A 22,896-nucleotide genomic window follows, 5' to 3' on the forward strand; every position below is an offset into this window, starting at 1 on the left:
AGTATAAAACTTAGATTCTTACTTCTTTGGAAGCCAAGAGGACTGGATTATAAGGACATTTCCTCTGAGTGTTAGAAGTATTTGTGAAGAGCCCCAAGGAGACTTGGTTTCCTGAATATGAGACCTTGTAATATTTTTCCTGTGTAATATATATGACCATATGTTTACTCACTGGGTTGTAGAGTCAAGGAAACTCAAAACAGTTTGTCTAGTGTTCCAGTTATGACAAACTACATTAGGACCTAGCAACTTAAAATAACAATAACTATATCCTACAATTTTGTGGGTCAGGAATTTAAGTTGGCCATGAGTGGCTAATTCTCCATCCCTGTGGAGTTAGCAGAGTTTGGAATTTGGTGGTGTTCAGTGGGGAAATGTACTTGTTTGGAAGGTATAAGATGACTTCACTCATGTATGGCATCCTGAAAGGCTGAGACCAGTTGAGACCATGAACCAAAGTGCCTACCAACGTCCTCTTCAGCATAGTGGGTTTGGGTAGTCACTAGTCTGGTAGTCTAGTGTTTCATGAACCAGGCAGAAACTGCAAGAATTTTTGTGATCTCATCTAATAAGTTACATAGCATAACTTCTGCCATACCATATTGAGTGGAGCAGCCACAAGTCCACTCAGATTCATGGAAAGGAGACCAAAATTCTACCTCTTGATAAGAAGAGTGTCAAAGAATGTACAGTTGTGTTGTACAACTTCAATGTCTAGTTTCATAGAAACACATTTGGGGATGAGTGTGTGTATAGCAACAGGCAAGAGAGCATTTGTTTCCGATGCTTGTAAAATTTGCAGTTTTCGTAAAGTCTATGGGGCCACCAAACAGTTACCATGCTTCCTTCAACTAAGTGTATTTGAAAACATTGGGTCAGATTATTGTGACTATTCTCAGTTGCTTTCTCCAGCTTGATTCATCTGAAGCCTTACTGAGACTTTGCATGCCCTCAGATAGAAAGCATGCATTGTTCTTTATGTTTTGGCAAAAGATGTTGTGAAGATTCTCCAATATATCTTTTCAGTCTTGATAGGAGATTAATATTTTATATTTGCCTCTTAGGCCTTTTGCATTCAAGAGGTGAATCTCACAAATGCATTTATGGAAGACAACTTCAAAGTCATGGTAGAAGGAAGGCAAAGGGTTCAGAAAGTAGGTGCACTGAAGGTAGCACATGCAGCTTGTATGGAGAGTCTGCCTTGCAGTTTATCTTTCTGTTTGCACATCAGCTTTGTATTTGTAAATGTAGGCAGTCTTTCTTTTCTTCTTTTCGTTTATCTGAACAAGCTACTCTGAGAGAGCCTGTTCTTTTTCTATGGTCATGACTAAAGTTGCATTGTTTAATCAATGAGCAGGGGTTTTATGTTACTCCAGTTTTTGAAATGTTCTTCACTGACCCACACTCTGCAGCCAGAATGATGAGAAGAAAGTGAGACAAACCTAGAGATCAGGTTGCAGTGCATTCATCAGAAACTGCTTAGCTTAGCTTGTTCTGCTTAGATTTAGTGTTCAGCGATACTACCTAACTAGATTCCTCCATACTTTCACTTCTCCAAAGTCAGCCTCAGCACCTTCCTGACTTAGCACAGACAACTTCATAAAATAGAAACAGCTGACATTTACTGAGCGTTCACTGTGGGCCAAGTTCTGTGCTCTGCTCTTTGCCTGTGTTGTTGCTTCAATTTAATCCTCTCCTCAACCCTTTGAGGTATATCCTATTACTATCGTATTTCACAGTTAAAGATACTGATTCACAGAGAAGTTAAGTGGGAGGGCTGGGATCCAAGTCCTGGCAATTCTGACTCCTGACCCCTTGTACTCTGAAATACTAAGTCATGCTCATGCACCTGGCAAACCTAAGCTTTCCACCTAGGAAGCCCTTAGTCTATGGCAGTGGATGGTAGGCATGCCAGGCACTATACATACCCCTTAGGGTGAGTGACTGACTAACTATCAAGGAAGGACTAGCTCAATAATAGCTAGAATCAGAAAGTTTTGGAGTAGAATCTCAGCCCTCTACCATTCAGTAAGTATGTATTCTAGTTCAGTGACTTTGCTTGTTTGAGCCTCAGCTTGATCTTCTCTAAAAGAGAGATCCAATATCATCCTCATAGATGTCTTATGAATGACCAAATGAGATAACCACTTTTCATCGCACATTATCAGGAACAGCCACATAATGTGCAGGGGCCACTGCAAAATGAAAGTGCAGTTGCCTTTGTTAAAAATTTGCTAAAAATTTCAAGACAGCACCAGCAGAGCGTTAAATGAAAGCATGGGGCCCTTCTAAGCATGGGGTCTATGTGACTGCACAGACCACATCCCCATGAGGGTGGCCTTGTACATCATAGCCATTTAATGAGTATTCTTTCCACCGCTGACATTCTTCCCACCAGAAGAACCTGCCTACTCCCATTTCCCAGAATTCTAGATCCTCAGAACCTCACGTTAAGGAGCCTGGAATCTAATGCTTGGCCCTTGGCTAACTCTGAACCCTGGCCTGTGGGCTGGTTTCTAGTTTTCCCTTACCTTATCAGAAAGCCATGAATATCTATCCATCTTCAACGAGATCCCACAAAATTTCTGTGAGGTCTTAGCCAAGAGGATCTATGTCTCTTGAGTTGAACAGGAATTATAAAATCAGCACAAAAAGTTACATCATTTACACATGCTTAAACTATGCTAGCAGCATGGATAATTATATAATATTGACTGGCTACAATTATATTAAAATAGTGCTTTATTTTTCAGTGATGAGCCTTTACTCTATGTCATCCATCAAATTTACACAATCACTGGCACCAGAAATTCATCCTTCCTGACACAGTCTTAGGTCAGATCCTCACAATTTTGGTACAGAGCTATAATAACTCCTCTCAATCTGTAGACCGACCTCCAGTTCTGCACCCTCAAGTCTTTTCTCCTCACTGTCTCCAAAGTTGTCTTGCTAAAGTGTGTCCTGCAATCCCCAAGTGTGCCTCTCCACAAAACACATGCTACTGTCTTATGACAGAGCCTTCAGGGGATCCTCATTGCCTTTCAGGATAGATAAAAACTCTTCACTCTGGCATATAAAGCCACTCATGAACTAGTCCCAGCCTATAATATCTTTAAACTCATCTTTCCCTTTTTCTATCCTCCCTATTCCCTTCATTTCTCATCATTCCCATGTCAGCATATCCCAGACTTCAGCCTAATTATTTTACAGTTTTGTTTTTTTAAAAGATCTTCCATATCCTAACTTGCCTTGTGCCTTTGTGCTCAGTGTTCCCCCTGCCAGGAATGCTACTCCACACTCCCAAATTCCATCCTCATATTAAGCTCATAAAACTATGAGATTCAATTCAAGCCTGTTTCATCTGTGAGGTTTTCAACTATGACCTTCTGTTTCACACCATGTTTCCATGCATCACAGTAAGCACCACCCTGTGTTATAACTTTCTCTTTATACATCTCTGTTTCATTATGCATGTTTGAGGGTGACATTGGTACCATATTAATCTTGTTATCTACAGTGCCTAGAATAGTTCCTGGTATATAGTAAATGCTATTTGCTGAATGGGCAAATGAATAAATAGTTTTTCTTGCTGTTTCAATTGAAGCCCTATACTGCTTCCATGTTAGAATAGCCTTGAGATGTTGTGTATATCTCTCTATATTCTCACATAAACTCATTTTGCTTTTCTGTTTCAACTTTACAGTTACCTTTCCTCCCAAGAAAGACTTCTGACATCACCCTTCACTTTTCTTTCTGTTTCTAGACATTAATTCCTTTGCTGGAATATTTTCTTTTTCTCTACTTAGAAAACATATTTCAATTCTCTGTCTTACACAGAGAGAGGGATTGGTGTTCTGGAGTTTTCTGCTGGGTTGATAAATTAACATCTGTTTGCATGGGAAGTGACCGGATTGTTCTAAGGCATTTTAATTCCAGCATGAGGACGGCGGTCTGAAGGGTTATTCATTGACATCTCTCTGCTCTTCCTCAGTCCTGGCTGTCACAGCTGCCTCTGGGAGGTTGGGCCAATAAAGTCAGAGAGGAGGTAAACAAAAAAGGCAGCTGAGAGAAGTGAGTGTGTCCCCTGAGCATGCTGGCAAGAAAAGGCCAGGGTAAAGCACCTGAGAAGACAGCCGCTAGAATGCAGCTGATGCCAGCAACTTGCACACAACTCAGAAATCCCCGTGCCTGATGACGGAGACAATGGGACCTCTCTGAATGTGAAAAGAATAAGTATTTTACTCTACCTAGAAACTTTGGCGTGTAAATATCTCTGAAGGCTGAAAGAGCTCTCTAAGAAGTAGTCCAATGTTGGCCTTCAGCAACTTTGCAGGATGTTCGAAGGAATTCACATTTTCAGATGCATATTTGAGAAGAAAAATGTAGCAAATAAAAATTATCATAGAAAGCATTTTTTACCATTTCTAGCCGGTTAGATTGGAAAAAATTATGACCTTTGTGTGTGAAGACTCGAGTTTGAGTCCTTGCACAGTCACCAAGGTGCTGTAGGTGATCTTAGCCAAGCTGTTTAACCCTACAATATCTAACCTTGCCTGTAAGAGGCAAGCAGAAATATTTAGCTCTTAAAAGCATTTAAGAGAATCAGATAAAGAAAGTAAACTATAGAAAATGTAAAGAAACACATATATGCTTGTTGTATTGACTCTCAGAGTCTGCATTCATATCTACCAGACCAAAAGGCTTCTGTCCCTTATGAACTATGTAATGTTGAGCAATTAACTTCAACTTCCCGGGCCTCAGTTTTCTCTTCTTTAATATGGCAATAACAGTAATATCATCTGTTTCATAGGCTTAAGTGAAGTGTAAAGTGCCTTGCACAGTGTCTAACACATAATATGTGCTCAGTAAATTTTAAATGTCACTCTTGTAACCAATAGCATTACTGTTGCAAAGTTTGAATTCAACTTATAGCAATTTAGTTCAGTATCTGAACAGAGTTTAGAGTACCTGTTATGTTTGGGTCAGGCCCTCTGTTTTGCACATAAGAGAGTACAAGAAAAGGGAAAATATAAACCTTGCCGTCCTGTACCTTATAGTCTATTAATAGAGAAGGGCTAATCAAATAATCACACAAACATATTCGGTAGTTCGAAGGCAAGTTGCAGGCTGCTATGGTAGACAATAACAGGGGGATCTGACCAAATACGAAGTTCAAGGAAACCTTCAGCAAGGAAATGATATTTGAGTTGACTTTTGAAGGATGAGTAGAAATTGACTACATGGAGGAAAGAATGAAAGCATTGTAGTCAAAGAGAGCCATGTATGCAAAGTTCTTGGGAGAGAGAGACTGTCTTATTTGAGACATGGAGAGAAGGCCAGTTTAGCTGGAGGGCAGATAGCTGTGTATCACATAGGAGAAGGTAGGTAAACCAAGTTAGATCACTTGGGATTTTGTCAACTATGCTCAGGCTATTGAGAGTCAACTTAGTGCAGTCAAAGTGTTTGAAGCAGGAAAGTCACATGATGAAAATATCATTTAACAAAGAAAATTTTTGCTCCGTATGAGTAATCCACATAAGAGATGATGGTCATTAAGGCAGGTCCTACTCAAAGTGTGATCTGAAGACCAGCAGCATCAGCATACCCTGGAATTTATTGAGTGCCACCCAGACCTACAAATCAAATCTGGGAATGGGGCCCAGCACTCAAGTGTTTTCACAAGCACTCCAGGTGATTCTGATGCTCACTAAAGGTTGAGAAGCTCTGGCTTGGTCTAGGATATAGCCAGTGAAGACCAAAGACTGAATGCATTTAAAACCAATTTTAGAGGTTTAGCTACTAGAATTGACAAGATTTGGCAACATCTTTACTTTGGGGAATGAGAAAGAAGGAAGCATGAAGAATGACTCTAAATTGTGCATCTAAAGAAACCACCTAATCTGACTTTTTATACTTTGTTGTGTGTGTAGCTATATCTGTTTTGAGATTAGAGAAGATAAAGGACTAGGGTGTGGATTTTGGTTTATATGTGTTTGTTTGTTTAAGTATGTGCTAATCCACAGAGCACTGTTGATAAGATCTAAGCAGCATCATTATAAAAAATGACTTTAGGTGAAAAAAATAACTTATAACTTAGACCATCTTAACCAATTGGCAATATAAGCAAGTTATCACTGGAAAGCTGATATCCTCTATGATAAGGAGAGCTATTTTTCTTGAAGTCTTTACTTTCCCAAAATTTCACAATTTTGAATCCCCTAGATTATCTTTTGAAACATCATGTTCCACTATTTAAAAAAAAATGCCTTTTCAGAATTACACTAGGAGTGAAACAGTGAAAGAAATCTTGTTAAAAATGCTACTTAAGATAATAATACTATTAAAAGGAGAAACATTAAACTCAGAATGTGTTTTGAGGTTAAAAAAATCGCTGACCGCCTAAGATTGTTACACTCTGTATAACGTCTACAATGATTTTTTAAAAGTACCTATTCATTTCACGCATATAAGAGATAGCCAGAGTGGACATTTCTCACATTTTTAACATTCTAGTTGCTTTGATCTGACTCTGTATAGACTCAGACCAATATCTCCATTTCACTTCTTTAGACTCCTGATTTACATATCTTTTGCTTTGTAATGCAGCTCAGAAAGCTCCTACTCAGTGCCATAATTCCCAAAGCAGCTTCCACCCATGAATTTCGAAGTAAAAGCCTTATCAGAGATCCCTCTAGGCCATTGATGGCCAACGCTATTTTTCAAGTGAAGGATAGTTACTTATATGCTCAATATCAAATTGGAAAGCAAATGACTAGCCTTTATGTAGGAAAACAGTGTTGTCTGATTGGACGATCTTTTACAAGACACCACTATGACATAGTCTAGGCTCCTTCTCAAGAAAAACTGTCTATATGATTTTTACACTAACAAATAGTGCTTCTTTAATACTTTGGTAGTATATAGTCTTCTTAAATCTCTGAAGAATCAAGAATTAACTCCCAGCATACAGTAATCTTTAGGCTTCTACATCAAATATTGGCAAATTATGACCTGTATCTGGCAGGATGCCTGCTTTTCTAAATGAAGTTTTACTGGTAAACAGCCATGCTCATTTTTTAATGTATTGTCTGTTACTCCAAAAGCAAAGTTGAGTAGTTGAGACAGAGACCATATGCGCTGTAAAACCAAAAATATTTACTCTCTGGTCCTTTATAGAACAAGTTTGCTGACCTTTGAAGATGAATAACCAAATCTGTTAGGTTGCATACCCAATTGGAACCCTCACAGTTTAGAAGGATTCTGAATTTTCATTTCTTAATGGCACATATGGTCTCAAAATGTATTTTTTTTCTGTTGTAGAAAAATGCCTATAATCATATGGGAAAATATTTTGCACAAATTTATTTTTCACGAAACAATTTCTGTGTTCGAGCAGATGTCTGGTGAGTAATGCAAGGATAAGCTTATTGGTGCTGATACCTTACCTGAGTAGTCTGAGTACAGTGACGCCTACCTGGGCACTGGGTTTTGGCCTCATGTTCTGGTGAGGTGTCCACTTTATTTTGGGAGAGAAGCAGTAAGTTGAGGAAGATGTCTGTTTTGCTTCACATGTCTGCCAAGTTGTGACTCAGGGCAATCTGGCACAGTGTTCACAAGTCTTCGTTAAGAGTTGAGTTTGCACAATGGAAGAAATGTTCAGTATGTTTGTTGTCTGCATATTCTTGGAAAGTGCTAAATTGCCACCTAAAACTGTAATCATATATTTATACACTGGAGAATTGTCATGAGATCCTTAACCGTTTCTTTTACTTCTTTTCCTATTTCCAAATTCTCATCTCAGTGTTTCTGCTTTCTTACATAGGATGTATTTTTCATTCATTTCAGTGTATTTGTTTAACCTTTTAAACACAAATTCTAATTCTGAAACTAATTTCTTAAAAAGGACTTGATCAAAGTTGAATTTGTTACACGTCCTAGCTTATGCTATCAATAAAATAATAGCAATATATAGAAGTATAATTTTTCCTTTTTAATATATCAAAAATACATAATTCACTCCTGTGATAATGATTCCTTTGGTAATTTAACATACGTTGAAATGCACTGTGTTTTCATAAGAAAGCTTGTGAAACTGGGAGTCGTATGATTTGAGGTCTAGTCCCAACTCTTACAACAATTAACATCTTTGACTTCAGTTTACTGAGACACTCTGAACTCATGCTTTTCATCTTTACAATAAACAGTTCCATCTCATCATCTTTAAGATCTTTTTTAACTCAAGCAATCTGAAATACCTTTGTACGTTTCAACTTAGTATTATATTAGATGTTCAAAGAAACACTGAATTCTCCATTTTTAAAGTGTGTATATGATATGTGCTTCCTTCATTTAACAATGAAATGTTGCATACATACACAAAAGAGAAATTATTGCAACAAATATCCACTTTACACTGCCACCTAACTTTAAGATATATTAAAACTAAGCCATAATTGTCCATGATTGTTTTTATGGTTAAATAAATAAAGCATTACAGATACAGGTAAAGCCCTTACTTTATATAACTATTTAAAATGCATATAATACTTCAAAGCTCTTAACCCCAACCTCCTCAGAGCTCTTAACCATGAGAGTTAGCCATATATCCAGTATGCAGATGTGGTATGAACAGGTGTAAAATTATACCTGAGAATATTCAGCAAGTAAATGGCAAAGTAACTGTTATTTCCAGTCTTAGAAGATGAATCCAGGGACTTGACCATGTGCAATGCCATCTAAATCCTGCATGTTCCTGTTACATCTTGACTCTTCTTTTCTAAAGATACAGTTTTGTATATAGTGTTCTTTGGAAGTAACACAAATTGGTTCTGATCATATTAAGCAAAAATAATAATTTAATGAAAAATATATGCCATAACTTATCGAATCAAAGAAGTTAATGAGAATCTAAGCCTTGAAAAAGACAAAAAGCAGTAGTTCTGTAAGGTCTAGGTAGCAAAAATAATTGGAAAGCTTTTTCCAGGCTTCATGATTGAATGAACATAATTTCTTCATTTTTGATTTCGGATTCATGAAATCAAGATTAAAATTACCAGAAGAGAAAGACTGATTGCTTCATTTTGGATGATTTGCCCATTCCTCCAGTGAGGGTTTGCAGAGCACCAGATGGTTCTACCAAGGCTGCAAGCAGAAAGGAGGTTTGGCTCCCAGTAAAATTTCGAGGTGCAATGACAAGAGGAAGGGGGCACAGATGATATTCTGCCAAAAATATGAGAGGTAAACTATACTAATTGTGTCAACTCAGAATGTGCCTCAGGTGTCTCTGATTACAGGAGAGTAATTGGCTGATGGCCCCAGTTGTGGTGCTCTGAAACACATCACCTGATCAGCCAAAGTTTTCATGGACTGCTTCCAGCCAATGACTGAAAGAGGCAGGGTTGCTAAGACAGGTCTGTTCCTGGGAAATGAGGAACTGCTTAGAACTGTGCTGCAATCTAGACACTTCCTTTCATCCAGTTTTTCTTCCTTCTTCTCTCCTTCACTTGACATCAAAACAACACCATGGTCTTCTCATAGTTTGCTTCTAAGAAGACCTGGAATAACACACAAATAGTTCATTAATATTCAAAAGCAACATTAAGTAGCATTTTCATGAAGAATTCTTTAAGAATGTCATGCTACAATCCTACAGCCTGATCTCCCACACTTTCCTACATTTCTCCTTTTACCCTGCTCTCCTTTTTCTTTTTTCCTATAGCATTTAAGAACTTCTAATAAACTATGCAATCTGCTTATATATTGCATTTATAATTTATTGTTTTTCACTCCAATTAGAATATTAGTTCTTTCAGGGATAAGACAGAGATCTATTCTGTTTTGTTCACTGATATATCCAAACAGTTAACAACAGTGCCTGCCATTGCAGGCACTCAATAAATATCCACTGAATGAATGAATAACTTTATTTCCAATTGCTTGCAATGTAATTTCCAAATGTTTTTTTTTGGATCCTAAACTAGATAATCCCAGAGTCCCAGATTGTCATAATACTGCTGAGTTCCTACAGACATTATGTTTATTGGCACCAACAATTATTCTCATTGCTCTGCAAAGGCCATAGATTTCTCTGACTAAAGCCTTGTGCAATTAGAGAGTGTTAACTTAATCCTCAAATTCTCATTTAAAGCAAGTTCTTTCTTACTGAACAATTGCAAGTTTGAAGAAATCTTAAATTGCTTTTCTTAAAGAAAAGTATCGAGAGAGTGGGTTTGGGTTTCAGTGCCTTGTTCTCACAAAGAAGTGGCTTAGAAGTAGCAATCATGAAACCAAACCTGTCAGATGAGACATTTTTCTGCTCAGTGCCAATTGTCCATCACATGTGGCCTTCTTTTCTCCAAGGGATCATTGAAAAGATAGAGCCATGACTCAGACGTTAATTGGGGCTCAGTTCTCTTTACTATTTCCAGTCTTAGCAGGTGAATCCAGGGGATGTTGTTCTGCATCCTGCACAGAGGTGCCATGGTATACAGATCACCATTTCTGAAACTTCCCAAGAGAGCAAGAAGCCAAAACATACTGGAAGGCAGAAGCATGCAGAAGCTTTGTGAATGAGGTCAGAATATGGTGCCTTGTGTGTTAGCAACTTAGGTAACTACACTTAGATACTGTAATCACAAAGCTTGTATAAGTACATTTTCTCTGTCTCAACCTGGGACTGGCAGCAGCACCAATGGTGTTTTTCTGATCCCAGTCTCATTGGATACTCAAGTAAATTTAAAAATTAACACCACATATACCTTAATGAAGGATATTTTTCAGTCTTGAACTAAAATAGCTGAATCTTGTTTTAAATAGTGGTTCTACTCTTATTCTTGGTTTGAGAGTGAAATTCTTTTTATTATAAAGAGACTTTACTGCACTTTTTTCACTTAAAATAGGATATTTTTTAGAGCATATGTGTGATCATGTCCTATAGTATGTGTAGAACAGAGAATTAAATTGACTCCAAACTCAGTGTTTAAAACATTGTCCATAGAAGAGGATCATCCCCAGAATATTGCATTAATAGTAAGGCAAAATTAGAAAATCAAACTCAGACTTGTGTTTAAATTCCAGTTCTTCGCAGGACTATTTTGTGACCTAAAGAAAATGCTACACATCTCAGTCTCCATAATTGTAAAATATAGCTCAGTGCAGTAAAATGTTGATCAGGTTGATCAGTGGGAAATTTAGATATAATATATGCAAGACGTGTTGCACAATGTTAGCACATAATACAGTCTTCACAGAATACAGCAACCACCAGGTCTTTGCTGTGTGTGTTGTTTTCAGGGCCTCTTTATGTCTATTTCTCATTGGATTGTACCAGTTTTTCCATTTCCTACTATTAAAACTATTGCTGCTGAATCTGTGTTTAACTGTACATGGAAACTCCTTTCAATTGTAGGTAAGAATTATCTGTGTTTAACTGTACATGGAAACTCCTTTCAATTGTAGGTAAGAATTATCTGTGTTTACCATGGGAACAAATTTGGTTTTCTTAAAGCAAGTATTAGTTCTACTGGTCAATAACCCCAGTTAATTTGTTGAGCAAGGATGTTGGACATATTGACTAAATCATGTCTTGGGGACATTTTTGTACCTGGAGTTTCCAGGCTCCTCTTGCTCCTAATTATTAGAAATTTCTGAGCGGTGGCTATACATACACCTGGGAAATGAATAAAGTACTTTTATTTAAGGAGAAAGGTAACTTGGGTCAAAATGAAAAGAGGATTAAAAACTTGGCACGTTTAACTCTGTTAGGCATAACTTGATTTCCCTTCCCTTCCCTTCCCTTCCCTTCCCTTCCCTTTTCCTCTCTCTCTGTCAGATACTCTGACTCAACATAGCACTCTTCTCAAAAGTTTGAAATGGAAGTATCCATTAAAACTTGTTTTTGAAATTATCAATATATAAAAAATTATTCCCCAGAAATATGACCTCATCAGTCTTATTACTCCAGTCTTGAACTGTTTACATCTCTACCTCAAATCACTGGAGTTGACAGAATCCCACTATATATTTCTTCATGCTTATTCTAGAAAACCTGAAAATAAAGATGCTGAGAAGAAAAGGAAATTAAACCATAATTCACAATCCACCATTGTAGATTTTACATGTATTCTGCCCGTCTTTTTTCAACTCAGTATTGTATGTGCATTCTACCCATCTTTTCTTTAACACAAAAAGAAATTTAAAACCCATTGTGTTTTATTTTTCATTAAACATTGAAATGAAGGGTGTCCTTAGCCACCGCCCAGTTCAGGGAGCTCTCCAGCTGTCTCAGTTCATCTCCTGTCTACCCCCAAGCTGCCCTCCACTGTTACACAAGGGGTCAGAGCACCGGTGCCATTTACTTTGGCTCACTAGTATCCTAGGGCATTTGGAGGAGGGGTATTGACTCAACTTAAATTCAGTGAGGACTGAGCAAAGACTTACAGCCTATGTGGGCTGCACTGTATATAGATGGTCCCTGGAAGAAATATTCACTGCAGATAAGGTGAAGCTTTTACCTCATATTTTCTAAAGAAACATTACTTTCATCTCTTAATGTAGTACAAACATCAGGAACAGCTGGTGAGGATGCTGTAGAGACTTATTTGCCAAGCAGCTTTGTGTATTCCAGGGAACATTCCCCTCCTTTTTAACATGACACCTTTTTTTAGTTTACCTCTTTGCACTGTCCATCACATTCCTGTATTTTCTATTCCCTTGAAATACACTTTCCATATTGATTAGAGTCTGGAATGTGTGCTGATTTGAGCATAGTGAAAAGCTGTCAGGTGTTTTTAATCAGGATCCTGTGTTTTCAAAGGTTGTTGGCAGTAGCATGGGAGGAAGACTAGAGGCAGAAAGAGTACTTTGGAAAAGTGGGCAGAAGATGACTGAAACCAGAACAAAACAGTAGCAAATATGATAAAGAGGAGGGGCAACTTGGAGCTTTCTGGTAGATTCAGTTAGGACTAAATTACTGCCCCACTCTTTCTGCTGAAGAAATGAGTGTCCCTTCACCCAGCCACAATTCATAGCAGCCTTGTTTACTCAACTGCAGCTCTTCCCCACTCCCACCCCAATATATGTATGTGTGTGTGTGTATATATATGTGTATATATGTATATATATATATGTGTGTATATATTTTATATATTTATGTATGCGTGTATATATATAATACATATATATATGTATTTTCTCTGGACCAATTTCTAAAAACTGGCAAGCCTGTTATTTTATCATGAAGTAGCACTGAGACAATGGTTGTAGAGAATAAGATTCATCAGACTTTATGTGAACTAGGAGGAACGCCTGAAAATGTTTAGGTCACATAACGCTGATGCTCTTAACCCTTGGGATATTATATTGTTGCTATAATTTCAAAAAATAAAGATGTTATGTATTTATCATTAAAAATTTATTCAAAATCCTGCTTGATATTAGAAACAAGAGAACATCAAATGTGTCCATATCTCACTTTGACCTATTGTGTTATATTGAGCAATGCAGTTATTTCCCATCATGACAGCGCAGTCACTAAAGAGAATGGGACCACTCGCAACTCAATTTCCCTTATACCTGCTTGTATTAAGTTACTAGGTTATTAAGTTACCAAACCATGAACCCATACTAGAAACATTATTTTTAGTTAACTGTTATGAGTTTTTATCTATGGACAAGTATATTTTAGTGGCGTCTGGAAAGCATGTGAGTTCTCTAATACTTATAAATATTAGCAAAAATTAGTACAGCCACTATGCAGAAAAGTCCTCAAAAACCCACAGATAAAACGTCCATGTAATCCAGCAATTCCATTACCATGCATATATAAAAAAGAAAGGAAATCAATATATGAAAGATATCTGCACTATTGTATTTGTTGCAGCACTACTCACAATATCCAAGTTATGGAATCAACCCAAGTGCCCATCAAGGGATGGATAGATAAAGTGTGGTATATATACATAATGGAATATTATCTGGCCATAAAAAAGAATGAATTTCTGTCATTTGCAGAAACATTGATGGAACTGGAGGCCCTTATGTTGAGTGACAGAAGCCAAGCACAGAAAGACAAATATTGCATGTTCTCATTCATATTTGAGAGCTAAAAAAGTGTATCTTATGAAGACAGAGAGTAGATTGTTGGTTACCCTAGACTAGGAAGGGGAGGCAGGGGGATGAAGGGAAAAATATCTATGAAGATATTTGTTACCACTGAACTGTACATTTAAAAATGGTAAAGATGGGCTGCGCATGGTGGCTTATGCCTGTAATTCAAGCGCTTTGAGAGGCCAAGGTGGGAGGATCCCTTGAGGCCCGGAGTTTAAGACCAGCCTGGGAAACATAGTGAGACCCCCATCTCTACAAAAAACTAGCCAGGCATGGTGGTTCACGTCTGTAGTCCTAGCTACTTGGAAGGTGGCAGGATTGTTTGACTCTAAAGTAGGCTGTGATCATGCCACTGCACTCCTACCTGCGTGACAGAGTAAGACTTTCTCTTAAAAAACAAGAAGGCACAGGTGGTAAACTATATATGTATGTTTTACCTCAATAAAAAGAAATAAACAACAAAAATATTAGCAAGTCAAGTTATCCTGCATCGTTGTTTCCCAATGAAGAAGAAAAAAGTACCAAAATGGAGACAAGGGACATTCCACCGGATTTGAGCTTTTGTGTAACTATTCAGTTCCAAAAGTAGATTTTCGCATATAAGGTAAAAACCTTGTTTTCTCTCCATAATTGTATTTATCCATAGAAATTAAAGGTGTCATTAACGTAAATCCTGTCAGAGTCTCATCTGTGTTGGCACTCTCCAACCCACATGGTAATTACTGCTGCTATATAAAGAAGGAGTTGAAATTTTCATGAAATGTCTGCCCTCTAACTCTGCTCTTATAAATCATTTATGTCTCTGAATTTGAGGCTGAGGGACTTGCAGCCTCCCACCTTAACCCTAACAGAGATTTGTTGCGCTGGGCTTGAATTGCTCTTGACTGAGAGAGTTGATCATCATTGTGCCCACAGGTAAGAGAGGAAGAGCCAGATCCTGGAGAATAGCCTTGAATTATTGCATTCATAAGAGGTAGAAGGTGTCATTAGAAATCCAGGGTGGAGTACTTGCTTGAAAGATTTAGGAAAGCAGAGAAGCAGAGGATAAGAAAGCATGCTAAGTATAAAGGGTCTTGCATTGAACATGAGTGGGAGAAGGAAGGAAGGAAGGGAGGGAGGAAGGAAGGAAGGAAGGAAGGAAGGAAGGAAGGAAGGAAGGAAGGAAATAGTTTTTATGCCCTTTACACTGTTTCCTTCATAAGCTTTTTTGTCATATAGGCACTGGGAAGGTAGACATCAGCCTAGTTCATGTAAAATCATTCCAAAGCTTGAATTTAGAGAGATCTGAATTAATGAAGTGTTATTGAATTTATAAAATGTCAGTGATCACATCACTGTAAGTTAAAAGACATATCCCAAAGTAAGCTTTCAGTTCTTCTAGAATATAATGTGAAATGATGGCTGTGCCTCAAAGGATGATCAGTGAATATTGCCATATCAACAGCTATTTCCTTGGCTTTCACCTCATGCTGTGGTTTTGGCTCTCTCCAAAATACTTTGGTGCACCTATGCAAAGACTCTTTGGAAACAGTAATGATACTTGTCTGAGTACACAGATAAAATATTGTCAGGAAAATTAATAGCCTTGGTTATGATTTGGTGATGTTCTTGCAAGAGAGAGGTGCAATTGAGAGAGGTGCTTTAAAATTTCAACCACAATGTCAGATTCATACCATTCTTTGTATTCCCACTATTACTTTCTCTAAGATCTGATTATTAGTTTAGCCCAATGGTCTTTTTGTTTCTATCATAGCTACAGCATTGAAAAAGGCTCCCAATCTGAAATGGTGACCACAGATAAAATTTCAATTAAGAACCATTCTGGGATGATGAGGATAGCGTGTTTGGCTATGGGTATGGCTTTTTGAGGCTTCTCCATGAATCACGAACACTTGAGTTGATTTATTGTCTCAGCATTTTTGGGGTCACTGTATTCACTACTGGAGTGAAGGATGTGAGAATGTTACAATGAAGGGAACCAAGTTCCAGATGGGTTAATTGACTTCCCTATCGTTTCATGGCTAGTGTTAGAACCATGGTTAGATCCCAGGTCTTCTAGAGCCTGGTGATGAGCTATTGAAATGAGATTGCCATGGCATAGACACTGGGGCAGATGAATGAAATGGGATACCATAGGGAAAAAAAAATGAGGAAATCATGACTCTAAAACTATTGGGAGAATACAGAAGAGCAAGCATATTTTATTATATTTCATGTGTAACTTATGAGAGCAGCACATCATACATAATCCAACCATTCTTTTAAACAAATACAGCAGCAGCTACAATAAAATTGACTTTTATATCAGATGGCTCCCAAATATAAATTAATGGCTTCACCTGGTGTTTAACTGCAGAAAAGAATGATGGATCCCAAGGCTGGATGAATACATCAGCTGTGTTGGAAATTATGAGATCTAATACAGTGTATGCAAAACAACTCAAAATATCAAGGATATTTCTGACCCTCTTACATTTTTGTCTTGTACCCTGACTTTGAAATCAACACGCAAATAAGATGAGAATTCAGAGGATTGAAGTCTTTTTCCCCTCATGAAAAGATGATGAAGGAAAATTATTTATGAATAGATTAATAGTTTAGTTTTTAAGCAACAACAACTTTATCATCATTTTCAAAATGCCTTTCAGTAGGAAACAGTGCAAGATTTTTTACATATTTCTAAAATACATATTTTAAAATATATTTAAAACTTGAAAATATAAGCTTTAGGCAATACCATTTGGCTGCTATATTTTGAACTTGAATCTTAATGATATTTCTCATGGTTTTTTGCTCAAAAATTGAATTGAATTTGATTATTTCTTCTTCAAATATTTTTTGAAATGTAACATACTTACTGAAAAATACATGTAAGCATTTAAGAACTGAACACTCCTATGTAAACAACATAAAGATCATGTAACAAAACTTGACCAGCATCCTACAACTCCCAGACCTGAATGCCTTTCTAGTCACAATTTCCCTAACGTAACCATTAACCTGACGTTTAACATCATAAATTAGTTCTGCCTGTTTTTGTACTTAATGTAAACAAATTCTTACTGCATTCTACTCATTTGTGTTTAGGTATTTTACTCAACATTATATTAGTGATACTCATCCATTTGGTTTCAGATGATTGTAAGTCCTACTCATTCACGCTGATGTATAATGTAGTATTGTGAGATTAAATTTTAATACTACCTGTGTTTAAAGTAGATGTATTAATTTGCAACCAGCCAGCAATGTATGAGAGTTTAAGTGGCTATGCATGGTCCCCCAAACTTGGTATTTTTCATTTTTTTTTATTTTAGCATTCTGTTGTGCAAGCTTTGATTTTTAAATTGACTATATAAACCTCTGGCAAACTCATACCAAACAAAAGTCTTTATTGAAGAAAACTGTGTGCTGGGGGTGGAAAGGGGCAATCTCTCATAAAGTGGAATGCTTCAACATCAACAAGTCCAAAGAAGAAATGCAGTTTGAATAATGTAAGCAGAAATGTCTCAGCACAGACAAGTATTTTTGTTTAAAATACTTCTTTATTTTCAGAAAAAGCATTTCCTTTGGAATGAAGAGAGATGCATATAGGATAGAAATTTATGGAATCTGAAAACTGACATTTTTAAGATGGAGGGAGTTGTGGGATTGAAGAAAACACTAAGGGCTTTATTTTTATTAATGATTGAGATTTCCATAGAAATAACACAAGGCAATGGTTGATTTGTATTTTTTGTTTTTTTGTTTTTACTGTTGCAGGGTCTCCATTTTGGTGCCTACTGGATATTGTTCCCATAAAGAATGAAAAAGGAGATGTAGTACTTTTTCTGGCCTCATTCAAAGATATAACAGATACAAAAGTGAAGATTACTCCAGAAGATAAAAAAGAAGGTTTGTACCATTTTCAGAAAACATTGACAGATGGAGTAACATTTTGAAATTGTTTACTTAAAAACTCTTGGAGAGAAAAATGCATTTTTAATAACAGCAACTGATAAATATTCATAACTGTTAGCAGTCAGTATTTGGTGCATATTCCAAAATCACAGAGACTCACATGCATTTACATTCTATCATCTTTATAATAAAGACTCACTTGACAGGAACTAAAAGTCCATATTCCTATGTTAATAGGATGAGGATGAGAAAACAGTTTATCACAATATAAGGATTAACACCACTTCATTGTATTAGTCAAAAATTAATGGATGGGATAAGTAACGTTAGGAGGAAGTGACTAAAAATACATCTCTCCATTTCCTCTAGATTGCTGCAGCTCAAACTTAGATGTGCAAAGTGTAGTTATGTACAAAGGTAAGAAGTCTAGCTTAGTGGTTGTTAGAATAGAATGTTGCAAACAAATGTGAATCCTGTACCTTATCGTAAATAAAAATATAGTACTTTGTTTTAAGACATAAACAAGCTTTTCAGTTATCTTTAAAGGAGTCTAAGAATTTGTGTTGTTTACCTTGTATCTTCTGATTATAAGTTATTTAGAAATTCTTTGCATTTTATGTAAGCTGACATAAGTTAACACTGAAACCTGCTGATACTATTTGTTTTAAACAGCAGTAGGATTCTAGTCACCAAGGAAAAAGCAATTATCCTTTGTGGATTTCCTATGTAGTAAGTTCTTTTTTAGAATCAGCTACTTGACATTTCAACAGCTATGTCTTTTTAAGAATGGACTCTTTCATTCCAGTTCTTTTTAAAAATGTGTGTGATTGTTTCCAATACATTATGTCTCTTGAAATGACAACCCAAATGAACAGACATCATAGTTTGGTGCTCTCTCTTCTAGTATTTGAAAGCCTTGCAAATGCATGTCTGTTTTGTTGTATATTAGCATGACTAAATTCTGTGGTTTATTTTACATATGCAAGGGAAGAGACATCCTAAAATTAAAGTTACTTGAATTTTAGAGCAAGTGTAGTACCTGTCCAATGTAAGTTCCACAAAGTATGGAAATTGGTGTGTACAGTTTTTGCTTTTAATATTTTCTTTGTAAGACAGAAACACAAAGGGTAAGGATCCTTTGAATAGGATTATTCAAACATATAAATACATATTGATATTATGTACATTCACAAATATGTGTGGATAAATAGAAATATAACACAATCCTTAGAAAGAAATACAAGACTTGTATTTTGCTTGAAAGAAGGTAGTTTTATTAACCTTTAACTGACTTGTTTTGAATATGAGGACCATGCCTAATGGTATTATACAAATTCCTTAATTATCTTTGTCTTATGTTCCTTATGTCTCTTGATAGGGGAGAAATCCCCATCTTGCTGGACTGCAATGAGTAAAAGCGGTGAAGTATACTTTTTCATTTGGAGTTTGAGAGAGCTCAATAAAAATACTCACTTTTGCCATCCACGTTCTGAATCAGCTGAAAAAGAAAAATGAGAAATGAGTAGATTGGAAACCAAATGTCACCTTTATTTCTGATGACACTAATAAAGGAAAACATGAAATATCTCTACCTCCAAGTGGGCTTCCTTCTAGTGAGCTCTAGTTTTAGGCAAAGTTGCCCCTCAGTCACAAAGCTGGACTGAGGCCAAAGCAGAGCCTCTCACTATGTAACTTAATGTCTGGAGAACCAGAGCAGAATAGTTGCTCCCTAAAGAGAGGGAAGACAAAGGGGCTATCCTATACACGTCCATATCACCTTCCCAACTTAATCGAATTGTATTCTTCTTCTTTCCCTTGAAATAGCTAAGTTAAGGAGCAGAGAGAGACTAACGGGTCACACTAGTAGAGCTGCTTGCACTTGAAAGATTACATCTGTGGTTTGGAAGTGAAGGACATCCATTTGAAAACTGTCAACCAGTAACAAACTTATCCAAAGTTCTATCTTAAAAATGAGTTTTACATTTGTATTTAAATACATATATTAAATTGTGCTCAATAGTATTCTCATTTTGTTTAGGGAACATGTGCAATGTAAAGACTATCTCTTGCAAGATTTAAATAAAAAATAGCAAAACACTTTTAACATTAATTATATTATGCAAAATATGATTTAATTTTTTGAAATATTTGTTAGTAAGTCCCTAGGTATTTTTATCTCAACATTATCTCATATGAAAATATTACTTCTAATATATGCTGAACATTCAAGAACAGTTTTTTCTATTGCTACCTTATTATAAATGTCCCATAAAAGTATTTAGTATTTTTAGAAAGACAAAGTAACTATTGTAAGTAACCACAGTTATAAAATGATAATTTAAAAATAACCAACAATCTGGGAGGCCAAGGCAAGAGGACTGCTTGAGACCAGAAGTTTGATAGCAGCTTGGGCAACATAGGAAGACTCTGTCTTTACCAAAAATAAAAAATAATAAAGAATAAATTAAAAATCACCCGGGTCATGGTGGTGCACACTTGTAGTCCCAGCTATTTGGGAGGTTGAGGTGGGAGGATTGCTTGAGCCCAGGAGGTGAATGCTGCAGTGACTGGTGATCACACTCCTGCACTGTAGCCTGGGTGACAGAGTGAGATCCTGTCTCAAAAAAAAAAAAAAAAAGAAAAAGAAAAAGAAAATATTTTTATCTGCACTTAAATGGAGTAAAACACATTGAAATTCAACAATTGATGGCATGTCTTACAGGAAAGGCACACCTTAACATATGATATTTTTAAAACTTCCAAATAAGTGTTTGATTATTAAAATGTCACCATGTAACTGTAGCAGTATTGTGTCATAACATTAAAAAAACTAAACGAGTGCATGACATGACCCAGTGTTGCATCTTCTGCAAATGCATCACTGAAGTTCATCTAAGTTGTAGAAATAAGGTTCATGTTAATTAAATTAATTAATACTGAGGTTCATATGATGGGTTTCATTTAAGAGATATAAATGGCATGGACCTCTATTAAAAATACTTTAATTATTTATCTATGTTTTGAGGGAGTTTATTTAGATGAGGAACCTGTTTTATAGAAGAGGCTAACAAGGTGTGGAATATAATGTAGGCCTTTTGTCAATGAACAGCATTAGTAGAAGATGAGCACAAAATTCAAACTACTATTTGTATGTACAGTAGCTTTCAGCTGGTGCATCTGCTGGTGTGTGTGTGTATGTGTGTGTGTGTGTGAGAGAGAGAGAGAGAGAGAGAGAGAGAGGGAGAGAGAGAGCGCGAGCCTGCAGCAGAAATCTGATGGTTTTTGTTACCTTTAAAACTACCTTCCTTTTTGGCATATATTTTACTTCTATTCCAAAAATAATGTGTACACCACTTACTTCTATGTTCATGTCAAGGGTTACTTATGGAGTGAATTTAATACAAGGCCCTGTTTATGTCTTTCAGTTAAGAAACACTTTGATAAAAAATTTGGATTTATATGTCAATCAGCTTGGCAATTGAGGTTCTTTTGTTGCTGATCAAAAATCTTGGCTGGCAGTTAAATATGTCCTTTTTATTAAAAAAAAAGGAAAGGAAAGAAAGAAAGAAAGAACAAAGGAAAGAACGAAAGAAAGAAAGAGAGAGAGAGGGAGGGAGGGAGGGAGGAAGGAAGGAAGGAAGGAAGGAAGGAAGGAAGGAAGGAAGGAAGGAAGGAAGGAGAGGGAAGGGGAGGGAAGGGGAGGAGAGGAGAGGGAATGTCTGCTTAGTACAGTAAGCCCGGTGTCTTTTTGGACACCGGGTCCTCAATGGTGGGAAAGGATTAGGAAAAACATTCACAAGACTGAGAACAGAGGGCCTTTGGATGGAGTGGTTCAGAGGGAATTGTTTCCTTTGAGTGAAGGAAAATAGCCTCAGCAGGAGGCTTTAATTTTTTTAGTTAATTAAAATCAAATTTAATTAAATTAGTTTTAAAAATTATATTTAAAATTTAATGTAAATTTAAAAGTGGATTAATAATGTATAAGTCGTTCAAAAAATATTCATTGAGCACCCACTCTGACCCCGGCATTGCATTAGCATTTGGAGATGTCAAAATGGAGACAATATGCTTGGAAACATCTTAAGCCTCAGCTTAAATCCTTTTCACTAAATTTTAGCTATTAGTCCTTCCAGAAGCTGCTTACTGTCTCAGGAACTGAGTTTCTCCATCTATAAAAGGAGGTACTCATACGTTATCTCCTACATTTGTTATAAGTTTATAATAGAAAATATATGCAATTCGCATAGCACAGGGTATATAGAATATGCTCAATAAAAGATGTGGTCATGGTTGTTATATTCTATAGGTTTTATAAAAATAGCTAGCTCTCATTGAGTCTCTGCTTCATACTAAGTGCTTCACATAGGTGACTTCATTTACTTCTCATAACTCTGTGAAATAAGTATTATTCCTATTCCCATTTATTGATGAATTTAAGTGACTTGACAAAATTTACATAGTTTAAAAAAAAAAAAGGTAACCTAGGATTTACACTCATGCAGCCAAACCTCAGAGCCTACGTTATGTTTTTTCTCCCTCACTTGCCCTCTGCAAAGTGCTCATAATCTTCTGGTGGACACAGATCCAATTTTGCAATATAGTATGTTCAGTGATAGTAGAATGGCAGAAATAATAAATTCTTCTCAGACAAGGAAACAAGATACAGTGGGTCAGCAAGAGGTAGAGCAGAGTCAAGAAGAACTTCACAGGAGAAATAATATTGAAGCAAATCTTGAAAGATGATTTGTGTGTAGAGTAAGACTGAAAGGAAAGAATGTTAATTTTAGGTGATGAAACAGCAAGTAGTTGACCTTTTTTCATAAGAAAAGTCATGAAGTTGAAGTTCAACCCTAAGGAGTTTAGGTGGTATGCAGATATATTTCAGAGTTAGAA

The 22,896-nt window shown here is 36.5% G+C and overlaps 1 protein-coding gene across 1 annotated transcript in view; it reads left to right on the forward strand.

The window, feature by feature from the left end:
- KCNH8 (potassium channel, voltage gated eag related subfamily H, member 8) overlaps positions 1 to 22,896 on the forward strand; it is a 373,663-nt gene that overhangs the window by 121,472 nt on the left and 229,295 nt on the right. The window contains exon 3 of the mRNA XM_011933727.1: positions 17,866 to 17,997. Within this exon, the coding sequence (XP_011789117.1) occupies positions 17,866 to 17,997 (132 nt within the window). The remainder of the gene's footprint in view (positions 1 to 17,865; positions 17,998 to 22,896) is intronic.

This window comes from Colobus angolensis, unplaced genomic scaffold (genome assembly GCF_000951035.1).
Source record: "Colobus angolensis palliatus isolate OR3802 unplaced genomic scaffold, Cang.pa_1.0 Scaffold129, whole genome shotgun sequence".
In the NCBI taxonomy this organism is placed as follows: Eukaryota; Metazoa; Chordata; class Mammalia; order Primates; family Cercopithecidae; genus Colobus; species Colobus angolensis.